The 13,383-nt window shown below is 38.7% G+C and overlaps 1 protein-coding gene across 1 annotated transcript in view; it reads left to right on the forward strand.

Annotated features, from left to right (window-relative positions):
• Nucleotides 1-13,383, forward strand: part of LOC310948137 (CUB and sushi domain-containing protein 1-like) — a gene marked incomplete at both ends in the record, with an annotated part of 443,680 nt that overhangs the window by 317,016 nt on the left and 113,281 nt on the right. The window contains 2 exons of the mRNA XM_083915161.1: nucleotides 5,901-6,057; nucleotides 11,614-11,805. Of these exons, the coding sequence (XP_083771287.1) occupies nucleotides 5,901-6,057; nucleotides 11,614-11,805 (349 nt within the window). The remainder of the gene's footprint in view (nucleotides 1-5,900; nucleotides 6,058-11,613; nucleotides 11,806-13,383) is intronic.

Consider the following 13,383-nt stretch of genomic DNA (forward strand, 5'->3'; position numbering starts at 1 on the left):
AAGAGAACTCCCCCTAAAGGAAAGTGAAATCAAGATGGTTAACAGACATAAACATATTTAAGTATTACTTATACAGTATATTTCATTGCAGCCTGAATCCTGAAAAGGCATGAAGAGAGGCAGATCCAGTCTCCTGAAGTTTTCTTCCCCTTAGTTTTCCAACATGCCTTGCCTCCCACTATGTCATTGTCTCTATAATTCAACAAAAGGAGTGGAGAACAGAGGAAGGCATTTGCTCTTTTTCAAATTATGATTGTGTTCTTCACAAGGCATTTGACATAGTATTTACTGTAATAAACGATTCCTTATCAGAAAATAACAGGAACAGAGGAACAGAATACAGAGAATGACTAGAGATCACAAAAGTTAATGAGGACGCACTGGATGCTAACATAGCAATCAAAAAGTAATGGGAGGTCCCAAGACTATTTGCAAGAATGACAGGTTACGTTCAACATAGGGCACACAACAATATTAGATGTTTGACTTCAGTTTGGCTTCAAATTATTGATAACAAATAACTGTTTAATTAGATGAAAAGGAAGTGTTTCTTCTCCACGTACAAAGAGAGGAGGGGTCATGATGATGTGCATACAGTACAGAATCTTCCTATAGTAAAACAACAATATTTGACCAGTTAGATATGATCATTTCATTTAAATATTTTCTTAATGAGGACATTAAACATTTATCAACATTACAGTAATAGATCAGAAATATCCACATTCAGTATAGACCCTTTCAACGTCTATAATGAAACAACCCAAGCTCTATAGACCCTTTCAACGGAATTCGGTTGCCAGGCAACAGCCGTGTTACTTGTTAACTTCCTGTCAGCTGTTGTCATTCACATTCACTGAAACAGGAAATGAATTAGGACTGATTTGGAATGTTTATGTTTAAATCTTTGAAAAGGTTTATATGTAACCAGGCAAGCAAGCAACACAATGCAACCAAACACAGCCAAGTGATATTGATTATAGTCATTTTTTGACATATGCAACCATGCACAGCAGCAATAAACGATGAGACATAAAATAAAAATGCAGTAGTCATGATGGAGATGTTGATAAAATGTTAAAGGATGCAGTACAGGTTAGTAAAATGACCAATGACAAGACACAACAAACACAAGCCACAACACATGCAGCACAGAGTTGTAAGACACAACTTTAGAAGAGCATACCAAATTGTTAAAGTACAAGTAAATATTTCATACACATAGACATGTTAGCAGCAGGTAACCAAATAATAATAACAACAATAATAACTTAATTACCATTTGTTCACAAGTCTTCAAAAGCCAGGCTTTGAGACTTGTCTAAGGGTATGGTAGATGGTGCAGTTTCTTTTTTCAATTACTTTATTTCCCTCTCAGAACAAACAAAAATCGGATCTATTCTTTGAAATTTTCTGTTTAATAAGATTATTAGGTGCTGGAGAAACCTTAAAAAGTATTTTTTTTTTATATAGTTTATTTTGATTGCTTTGTCAACTCAAAATCCACATTTTCAAAACTGTTAACGCAAACGCCTAAACAGTGGCACCAATGGTCAAAATGACTAATTTTGCCTGCAAAAGGCTCTAACTCCGCCAAAACATTTAAAATATGGACCAAAAGCAAATTTTGCCCTCAAACAACACAACTTGCACACAAGTGCATAAGCGCTTCCAATCAGTCATTAGACAAGGGGCATCAAAATTCCGCTCTCAATGTGAATCAGTGCTGCATTACTGGTCAGCAGCTTACATATCAGTGCCAATTTGCTTTATTGCAAAAAAAATAGATCCAGAATCATATACAATGATTCTTCCAATTTTATTGAATGCAGTATTCATTCTTTTTTTGAGATTGTGGCTAAGAAATGAAATATTCCAAGAGAAACCACATATATAGTATGAAAGAAAAAATTGAGTAAAATCCATCACTGTGTAAGACAAAAAAACTGTAAGAAAAAAATCTCTTCTAGTCAATTCTCTCTTGAAGAATAGGCCTCATGGCCTCATCTACATCACACTCAATATTTTCTCTTGCGATGCACCAACGGAAAAATCTTCTTGCATGCCTGATCCAGCCTTGGCATGCCTCTGCATCTATATCTTGGGCATACTGATTGCAAGTTGAAAAGTTGTGTGAAGCAATGTCAAACAGGTGCTTCAGTGGTTGAATACTGGTCAAGAAGTGTCTAAGAGATGGGAACATATATTTTCTGTTTGGTTACCACAGCTAAAGCAATGGAGTTTGGACTGCTTGAATGACATCTGCGTTAACTGATTTGCAAAAGTTAACGCAGAGGTGTGTCAAAACAATGACAATGGGTCAACTCATTTGCAAGAGGTGTCTTTTGCTCTGTTGAGAGAGTGATGATGAAGACTGAGAGGTTACCAGTTTCTTCAACTAGGTCAAAGCAATAAAAAAAAACTGCAACTATCAAACAGGTTTCCAAATTCTTTACAAGTATCAAAATGCTCAATCCATAGAAAATGCACACAGCACTTGTGATGTCACTACTATAAAATATACTGTAAGCAGAAAGAGCCCCTAAAGAGCTTTTACAGTCATTCCTCGACAGTATGAAAATAAGTGTGTTTTTTGAACATAAAAGATGTAATCCATGACATTTGAGATACATTTGTCTAGCAACCTACAAGTGAACGCAGCATAACCATTGATTCAGGCAGAAAGCTGAGAAAGTGAGAAAGTGAGAAAGTTACGAGTTTGACTGGCAGACCAACCACTGTCACTAACATGGCAGTGTATATCTAGCAAGGGAATGTCGCCACAGACACAGCTATTGTAATACTCGTAAAAATGGGAAAGTAGAAGCACTTTCAGTAGTGGGACATATGATCAGCCACCATTGTTTTAACTTACTCTTTGACAGATAGTAACTTAACAGACAATTAACTAAAGGAAAATCTTACGGAGTACATCTTTAAAGCATGTAAACATGTTCTAGGAGAATCTCAAATACAAGTGTAAACCTGAAAACGTCCCCTTTAGTACATCTATTGATAATTTGCAAACATTGTTGGTTGTTAGTAAGAATAGCTAAATTATCTTGTAATTATTATTAACATGTCTGTAAATTATAATTTCCCCAAAGAATTAGCAGAAAGCATAGTGCATCTACTTAATTGTTTTTATTTCAAACTCCAGCTATACAAAAACCATGTTTAACAACAACAGAAATATAAAACAGTATATATATATATATATATATATATATATATATACTTATTTCAATTATAGAAATATAAAACAGTATATATATATATATATATATATATATATATAAAAATTACAATGGTAATGTACTGTATATGCAGATCAAAAGTACTGTAATAACGTGCAAAGTACCGTACAAATGTGCAAAGAACACATTCATGTTGGTGTTTTTTGTGTTTATGTCTCTGTTCTTCTTCACTTAAAGCAGACACACTGTGCGGCTGAAATGTTTTTTTCTTGCGTACGTGTCTGCAAGATTTAATCAATTTTTTTTTTAAAAGAAAGCAAAGTGCAAACTAAAATCAACTGAAAGTAAAGCCACAAAGTGCCACTTAGGCTAACAATTAGCATGCCACTCCCCAAGCTGACGGCATTGGAACTAATGCCTGTTTGACACTTCCAGCAATATTTTAGCTTAAATCTCCTGTAACATATGAACCAGCTTATTACAATTCCTTTCGCTACATGCTATGTATTTGGCCATTTGTTAAAGAAAGATCTACCCAAGCTCAATATACCTAAAAAGTCCTCTAATAAAGTGTTTGACCAAATTTACTCAGATCTACTCCAGCCCTGATAATATAAGAGAAGGTGAGAAGGAAAAAAAGTAGGTATGGAAATAGAGGTGGTAGGAGAGCAAACGAGAAATGGAGAGAGTCAGACAGACCAAGAGGGGAGGGGTGGCAGATAGTGACATGATGATTTATGAGCCGCAGGGCTTTTCATTAACCATACTGAGTTTTAGCAAAACAAGAGAGAGGAGGAGAGAAAGATAGAAAGAAAGCAAGAGAGAAACAGAAAGCAAGAAAGAGAGACAGACAAGATCACAAGATGCAAAATTGGGGGACACTGACAAATAGAACTAGAGGGAAGAACACAGAAGGAAATGTAAGTTTATGGGAGTAATGCTACAGATACTGTGATAACTACTCTACTATTTAATTTAATTTATGAACATATTGTAGCTTCACTTAAAGGTGTCTCCTCTGACTGGCAGTACTTGTAGAGATAGAACAGTACATTGCCTCAGCCCTTTCTCTTTGGCATGTCTGCCACCTGCAGACCTGTCACCACCAATATGTGGAAATGTCCCAGGCTGCCAAATATAAGCCTGAGTAGTTCACATTTATATCCCAGCTGTGAGATAGTATTATGAGATACTTCACAGTCCTAATTCTCTCCTTCAAACTGCAGTAAAAAATAGACTGCTCTTCCTAAACTACTACTCCTCTGCTGTCCACATTAGCTGCATTCAGAGATTTTTGACCACTAGAATGCAGAAAGTAGATGCCAGAAAAAATGTTTGACCATCATCCACATGCTGATTGTTGTACAATCCACTATTCTGCTTTCCATCTGTGTGCTCAGTGTGTTGCAAACAATCTTTCTGGCAACCATTACTCCACTCTCCATATCGACTCATTTGATGTAAATGTCTTCCAGCTGTTTTGTGTCTTGTTTGTGCTGCCACTGTGAGTGTACAGTCACAGGTTGATGATCATAATGCAAACGACGATAACCAAAATTGTTGTGGAGACCAAAAAGAAAGATTGAATGTTACATGTTAATCTTCATCAGTCTAATAATTTTAGCAAACTGAAAGAAGATAATGCTTGAAGGGAATATCAACTAAGTCCTGCAATATTAATCCAGTCCAGTGGTGATGTTGTAAATAAAATGTATCCTGTCTTCACTCTCCTAGTATTTTCTCCTCCTCTAACATATATGACAGCATTTTAAACCAAGTCACACACACAGAGACATTCTGTTTTTAACAGTGGAGAACATGCATATTGAGATGTGTAGTTTTTACTGGTGATTAGGAGGAAACACTATATGCCTTGTTAATGGTTTCTTCTCTGTCAAATTGGATTTACTTTATTAGCATCATTTTCAAAAATGAAAACAAAAATTTGGAACACTTGTTACGGCTGGTGACAAACTCATCTGTGAATAAGCTACTTTTTATTTTTCATTTAAAGCTGCAATACCCCCTCTGCCAATGCACAAATTAAAGTGATACTTGAATCTACTGCTTCCCACAGGTGCTTTACAAGCACTAAACTGCAAAATTCTAAGTAGGTTTGCTACAGTTTTTTCCACCACTTTTAATTGTCGCAAAAACAACATTTTAAATTAAGTTACCCATTTATTTACCCACCACGAAACTCTTTAATGTTTTGTTTCATTTTTCCCTGCAATTGTTGATGGTTTAACATAAAACAAAAGTTGGGCTTCAACAGTTTTTGAGACTGTAATAAAGCTTCTTAACAACTCACTTGTGACCTCAGCAACTTTCAAGTGATAGTTTAGGTTCTGTGGTGCTTCAAAAGGACCATGCTAATGCAAAGCTTAGAAAAATGTCTATTTCCTGAGGCACAGTGAGTTTTTTGTTGCCTCACTTGTATTGTACGGTATGACTCACTACGTGTTGCAGAGGAGAGGGACAGGCAATACAGCAAGTGCCCTGCAAGGTTGGTTTCAGGACTGACCACATTTTGTGGCGTCCTTTATTTCCAGACCGGGTCAGAAATGCACTGTTCACCCATGTTTTGTCACATTCTCGTGACTTAAATTACTTAAAATAACAACACATAAACATGCACAAACACTTTTAAATCATATTTTTTATTCCTGATCTGTGGTCCTGTTCCTGTTCTTTGATTGACAGGTCTATGATGGAGAGAATACTACATCACGTCTCCTTGGTAACTTTACACATGATGCCATGATGGGTCCTGTCATCAATAGTACGTCCAATCGCCTGTGGCTGGAGTTCAACAGTAACGCCTCTGGAACCAATCAGGGCTTCCGCCTCACATACACAAGTAAGTTGTTTCAGAAAGTTTAACTTAGGGCATGTGTCCATATGGTGTATTTTCTTATTTTTTGCTCTTTGTCTTTGTTTTTATGGCAACAACATTAACATTAGCTAGGTAGATAGGTTAAGGCCACATTAACAGAGGGTTGACTACAACTAACAAGTTTATAACACATATGCTGATAAAAGCACTACACTCACCAGGGACCTACAGTCAGTGCATTTAAATGCAGTTTAAAACCTGCTTATAATCGAGTTAAGGGCATACTAATTGAACCGGTTAACAGACAAAGAGAACTGCTTACGTAACTGGAGTTCTCTGGCATGTAAACGGTTTACCCAGATTATTATTAGGTTTCCCGTCTGTGCGTGTGCACTTTTGACCCGGAAATAGAATATACCAAGAAGCAACGGCGCCAAAAAAAATGTGAAAAGAAAATAACAACAATAGAGCATTACCTTAAAACCGAGGTAGGATTTCGCCATGGCAAGTAACATCCCTACCAAGAAGACCCGTTTCTGTCGTAATTCTGTCCAAAAGTCGACCTTGTGATTTTGACAAAGGGGAACTGGGAAAAAAAAGCTGTATTCCAAGCAACCTACTGTATCGGAGGTCGAGTTTCTCCCAACATTTTCCCATTCAACCCCCTCTCATGTATATGTGGGGAACTTCAATAATGTCATTATTACTTACTTATTACTGATGTGCATGTAAACGCACTGAGTGTCTGGCCGATCTGCTCAGACAAATGGGCTCTTCTGTCTTTGTTGTGACATTACTCTGAAAAGGATCAACATGACAACACCAGCACTTTTTCTGAAAAGTTCCTAGATATTCAACCAAAAGCCCTTGGAGTGGCCGCACAAAAAAAGACTAAAAAAGAGTGTTGTGAAAAGACCCCGGGTTTGGTCACTATGAAGATGCACAGTCCTTAGGTCAACTGATTACAAGCAGTACAGGATAGTAGTCTACTGTATATTTACTTGTGACATGACAACTTACTAGGTAACTTACTTTACATAGTTAGAACCATGGTTTGTTCGGTCCAAAGTGCAGCCACAGAAAAAAAAGCAACCCATTTTTTTTGCTGTATTTCTCACGTACATAGTTTTTCACATACACACACGCAGTAATTTGTTTGGCTTATCATGAAAGCCTTCATAAGGAGATGTTATAATTGAATCTAGATTGGTGATGATTGGGTTAGATTGTACTCATGAATATATCCTGCATTGGTCCTATGACTCTGTCAAGTGATTCTTGAGCGCTACATACCAGAACAAAATAGGAGTCTTGTACTACAAAACACCAGAGACTTGTCTTTTTCCGTCAGCAAATTACCAAGCTATTTCTTTTCCTTCTGACGGCTGAAAAGAGGCCATCAAGGAGTCTAAAGTGCAACAGTAGTTCACCAAGCATACATAAAAAGAAGTACAAATGCTTGAAACACACATACGTACTCTCTCTCTCTATCTGCATGCTCTAAGCTCTCATTCTCTCTCTCTCTCTCTCTCTCTCTCTCTCTCTCTCTCTCTCCCTCTCTCTCTCTCCCTCTCTCTCTCTATCTGCATGCTCTAAGCTCTCATTCTCTCTCTCTCTCTCTCTCTCTCTCTCTATCACTCTCTCTCAAATAAAAAAATAAAATAGATAAATAAAATACTGCATATACAAGTTAATGTAATCAAAGGAGATGGTGGTGGTGGTGATCAGAATATGGTACAAGGACATTCCACCGGTTGCCTCTTATTGTGGCAGGAAGAGAGATATTTAGCAGCACATTATTTCTTCCCTCCGAGAATGGTAATTTCTCTCCTTCACTTTGGAAACCAGAACAATTCTTTTAAAATTTTGGGAAGAATTCCTTCCTATTATGCCTATAATTCTGACATTGTGTTAGGAAGTGTAGTCCTGTCTCTACAGCTCCATTGTTGTCACAGTGACAATTCTGTCCTCTCTGGGCAGCAAGGTCTGTATGTGTCTGCCCTTTCTCTATTTCTAGACTGTGTTTACTCAGTCTGCACATGGTCAGTGTCTTTCTCAGTCATTATCAGTTGCTGTGGTGAGGTGTCTGCCACATTATATTGTCTATTTAGGGCCAAATGTGTTTCTATCTTGTGTTGTTAGTGTGTAATATAATACCAATAAATGGTATATTCCTATTTTTCTTTAGTCATAATTTGATTCGGTCTAATCCTCTCAGTGATAGTTTAACAGCTCTGAGGCTGGCTGGGGTTTGTGATGTCAGAAGGTGAAAGGTCAGCCATCCTCAGGAGGACCAGTTAGCTGAGGGGGCTCCTCTCTATGTTCAACTCTTAGCAGGTGAGAGCTGAATAATGATTATATGCAGTGTTGCTCTTTTTTAAATATGGCTCCAGAATTTGATGGATGGATCTTTTTGCAATACTTAGAAGGAAGGATACTGGCTTAATTCAGACCTGTATGCAGATCTTGAGGTTTTTCTTTGTACCTTGAGAATACTTTTGCAGAAATCTGCGTGAAGGCCTTCAAGTCGATTTTTGTCCCATTTTGCCTAATCATTTTGCAGTAAGGCCCTCCCTACCTCACTGCCATACAATGCAATTGATTCTTTAACTGATTTTAATATTTTAAGAAATTTCCTTGTAGGACTTCGGATTTGAACCAAATGATTGATGGCATAGAATGCCCTTTTTGCCTTCTCTTTGAGTTCCTTCACAGCAAAGCACAAGTTTCCTGTGGAACTAACTTGTAAATCTAGAGAAGTATAGGTTTTTTTTTGTTCTAGTCCCCTCCTATTTTATGTTGGGTTACTTCTCTGTAACCTTGATCTTCACACACACACACACACACACACGCACGCACGCACGCACGCACGCACACACACACACACACACACACACACACACACACACACACACACACACACACACACACACACACACACACACACACACACACACACACACACACACACACACACACTAATAGCTTTAAAGAGAGTCTGTTAAGAAGGCAGGACCAGCTGCTGGACAAGTCAAAGAGGCTATTAGAGGAAAATTTATCTGTGAGTCCTTAAAAGAAGGTGAGAAAGTGACACATCTGTATTGGAAGAGTGACTGGACAGAGGGACAAGCGGATGAAGGTGGACACTAGATGGATGCTCTGCATGTCAGTTAAGCCACTAGACAGCCGTTCCTCAGCAAGTCGTTAAACTGGCGAAGGTGACACCTCCCGCAAAATTCTGCTACAATGGACTAGCAGATGGATAGATAAGAGAGATTGATAGAAGGTTTGTACAGGAGAAAAGAGAGAGAATCATCTAATCAGGAGAGGCAGCGATGGTTTTCTAAATAGGGTCAGGGACTTGAGTAAAAGCACTTTAATACTATATAGTGTTATTTTGAGAGAGTAATAAAAATTCAAACATCTGTTCTAGACATTAAGAAGAAAGGTTGAGGGAAATGAGATGCATCTGTTTAACTAAAATGGATGCAGGAAGGGATAGTTGTAGGAACATCTCACAAAACTGTGGTGACAGCTCACATTAAAAGTTGCTGGCTGAATAACAGATGCCATAACGAGGCATCCTAGAAGATTACATTCTGACTTTGTGTCCTGATTTTGTCTAGCAATAACAGATAATATGTACTGTTTTTAAGTAATGCTGATTGGTAGAGATTGCTGTTTTCTAATTCAATAATTTAGCGACACAGGGGGGGGGAGTAGTCCCTGGATCCAACGGTGGTAGTGAAGTCACCAGTGAGAGTAAGGATGAGAGTGTCCTGTTGTGACATAATGCCGGCGCTGCGGCAAGTCGCAGTGAAGTCTGTCTCTCGGGCATACTCACGTAAAGTTGAAACAGGGGAGAGCACCGCGCACTCACACTGTTCATCCGTACCGTGCCCCGTGCTTTCAGGTACTTGTCCCCCCTCCCTCTTCACCCGCAGGCCAGGCCCGTCGCGATGCTTCACTTTGTTTACAAATCTTTCCATAGACCTCAGAGTTTTTGTGCGTCTTCTCCATCTGTTTTTGTATATTTTTATCTGACCAAATCTGCAGTAAACACTCCACCTCCGCATCACACCAATGTGAACCTTTGCCCCCATTGTTATAAATGTCCGCGCATGGTTTGTCCTTCTTTTTTCTATGTCCAAACAGGCGCACATACAATGACGTTAGAACTGCCGTAGGCCTTGTGCTGGTGCTCGTTCACGTGCGCATGCTCGTGCTCTTACATGTGCAAACATGCTTTACAAAAGCCCAACTCTTCCAAACGGTCGAGTTTGGAAGAGGTGGGCTCCCTTTGTCCATATTTTATACAGCCTGTGGTTACCTGCATTCAGTCGTCATGGCTGCAGTAAACAGCTAACAGGCTAACAGGCTATTTAAATCTGCAGTATGGGTTTGATTATGTTTTCAGTAAGTTGTCATGTCACACGTGAGCTTCTATACTATAAATAGAGCCATGGATGTTTAAAAAACAGTTTATCTGATTCACTGTTCATTGTCCGTTACATAGCAACTCTGACGTTTCTGATCTTAGGGGTTCATAAGAGGAAATATGTAGACCTCATCTTTGTTTATCCATCGGTCTCTGAGGCGGGAAACCTTCTTGTTTCTTGTTATCACTTGTTAAGTGTACAGTATATTCTTGTTGTGTGGGATGAGAAATTATCATTTGATGTGTTTTCCACAGTCATATAGAAACCACATTTCAAGACATACAGTATAATTGCTGTTGCTGAACACTACACATCATTATATCTCTCAGAAAGGGGAGAAGTCCATACATTTTAAGCTATCCTAGAAACAAGCATATGAGTAGAATGTGATGAAATGTTCAGTAGCTTTCACTGCAGCTGCATCAGGTTTCAGCATTCGGCAACAGTGAATGTTCAAACTTGAAGTAGTGGGATTCAGGAGAAAAATTATGTTTTCAGTAAGTTGTCATGTCACACGTGAGCTTCTATACTATAAATAGAGCCATGCATGTTTAAAAAAAAGTTTATCTGATTCACTATTCATTGTCCGTTACATAGCAACTCTGACATTTCTGATCTTAGGGGTTCATAAGAGGAAATATGTAGACCTCATCTTTGTTTATCCATCGGTCTCTGAGGCGGGAAACCTTCTTGTTTCTTGTTATCACTTGTTAAGTGTACAGTATATTCTTGTTCTGTGGGATGAGAAATTATCATTTGATGTGTTTTCCACAGTCATATAGAAACCACATTTCAAGACATACAGTATAATTGCTGTTGCTGAACACTACACATCATTATATCTCTCAGAAAGGGGAGAAGTCCATACATTTTAAGCTATCCTAGAAGAAAAGCATATGAGTAGAATGTGATGAAATGTTCAGTAGTTTTCACTGCAGCTGCATCAGGTTTCAGCATTCAGCAACAGTGAATGTTCAAACTTGAAGTAGTGGGATTCAGGAGAAGAATATTAAGACCTTATGTCCTCTTGTTCACAGCTGCTCTGAATCACCCTGTTCATTCATGTATAGTTGTCGTATTGCATGGACAGAATGACCTAATTTGTATGTGTGTATGTGTACCTCTGTGCATCTCTTTCTAGGTTTTGACCTAGAACGCTGCGAGGAACCAGGTGTCCCTAGTTATGGCTATAAGATCCAAGATGACGGCCATTATGCCAACACTTTTGTCTTGTACTCCTGCAACCCTGGATACAGTCTTCATGGCAGCAGTACACTGACCTGTCTTAGCGGGGACAGACGTGTCTGGGACAAACCACTTCCTTCCTGTGTCGGTTAGTATGCCAACACACATGTAGGTTCTACGTACATCAATAATTTATAACTACAAGATCTGAATTATTAACATAAATTCAATGAGAAATAGACCACAGGGAAAAGCAGCAGTCGAAGCTATTTGTGTCTGTTTTTGAGCTACAGCAGGAGCATGATGATTCAAAAGAGAGAGTGAGTCAACAAGTGAATGAGTCAATACTGGTAAATACTTTAAAAAGACGACATGGGGACTGATTCAACACTGGGAAATATTTGTGGTGATGCTAAGACACCTCTGTGAGTAAAAAAAGCTCTCACTGATCCATCAACCTGTGCACACAAAACTATCTGAGCGAGGACAGCAGAATGTCACAGGGCACAAGACTATATTGCACCAGGCTTATGTTTATTTTAAAGACAGCATGCTTAAGGTGCAAAGACCGGGAATGACTGTCTATGTTGAACTGTGATAAATGTATGATGAAGCCAGACTGCTTTCTTGTAGCCTGAAGGTGCACACAATACAGTATTTTATGCCAAGGACTTTGATAATAGCCTTAGCTTGTTGCTCTTCTCTGAACATGCATGATAAATAGAATATTCTAGAGACTTTCAGATGGCAGAAAATGATGCAATGTAAAGACTATATTGATTCATCTGAAATTGTTGAGTGTATCTTTAAGATACTGGGAAACACAGCCTGGAGTGAAAATGCACCTAGATGCACTTTACTGTGACAACCCAAAATTGATGACTGCATCATGTCTTACTGTCAGAAGTTCTAAAAATTAATTTCCCCTGCCTGCATACTTTTATATCAATAAAGTTAAAGTAGTGGCAGTTATTCCACCTGGAGAAATTCAACTTTTGTCAGCTAAGCTAGTTTCTCAAACACCCACACATCAACTCTGTAGGAGGATGACTAATTATGATAAAAATCAGGGAATGGGATTCAGATTTTGGAAAAATTCTGACTCTGTTGTGTTTCTCCAATGTAGAGATCTTTGCATTCCTCGTTGCATTGGACAGCATTAACCAGATTGATTTTGAGGGTGTGTGGTGTTCTATCTTTGGGATGTACTGGTCTTTGTCTGAGTGTGTTACTGGGTTTGAAATACACAGGGATGCAGTGTTTGTTGAAGATCCTCCTGAGTTTCTGTGATACCCTAGCCACATACGGAATGACTATGTTGTTTCTCTTGTTTTCTTTTTCTTTCTCAACCTCTTTGGTTTTCTTTCTGGAAGTAGCTGCCGTTTTCACAAAGGTCCTGCTGGGGTAGCCACAAGTTGTGAGGGCGCCTCTCAGGTGCTTACGTTCTTCCCCTTGGGCCTGTGAGCTGGTGGGTACGTTATCAGCTCTGTGTTGCAGTGTTCTGATAACTCCAAGCTTGTGTTCCAGGGGGTGGTGGGAGTCAAACAGTAGATATTGATCTGTGTGAGTGGGTTTTCTGTATGTAGAGGCTCCTGTCATTCTCCATATGGATGGCAGAGTCTAAGAAAGGCAAACTATTGTCCTTGACCTCTTCTCTGGTGAACTTGATGTTTCTGTCCACAGTTTATATGTTCGGTAAAAGTTTGCACCTCTTTGGATTTGATTT

The sequence above is a fragment of the Echiichthys vipera genome (genome assembly GCF_963691815.1).
Source record: "Echiichthys vipera genome assembly, chromosome: 1".
NCBI classification, from domain to species: domain Eukaryota; kingdom Metazoa; phylum Chordata; class Actinopteri; order Perciformes; family Trachinidae; genus Echiichthys; species Echiichthys vipera.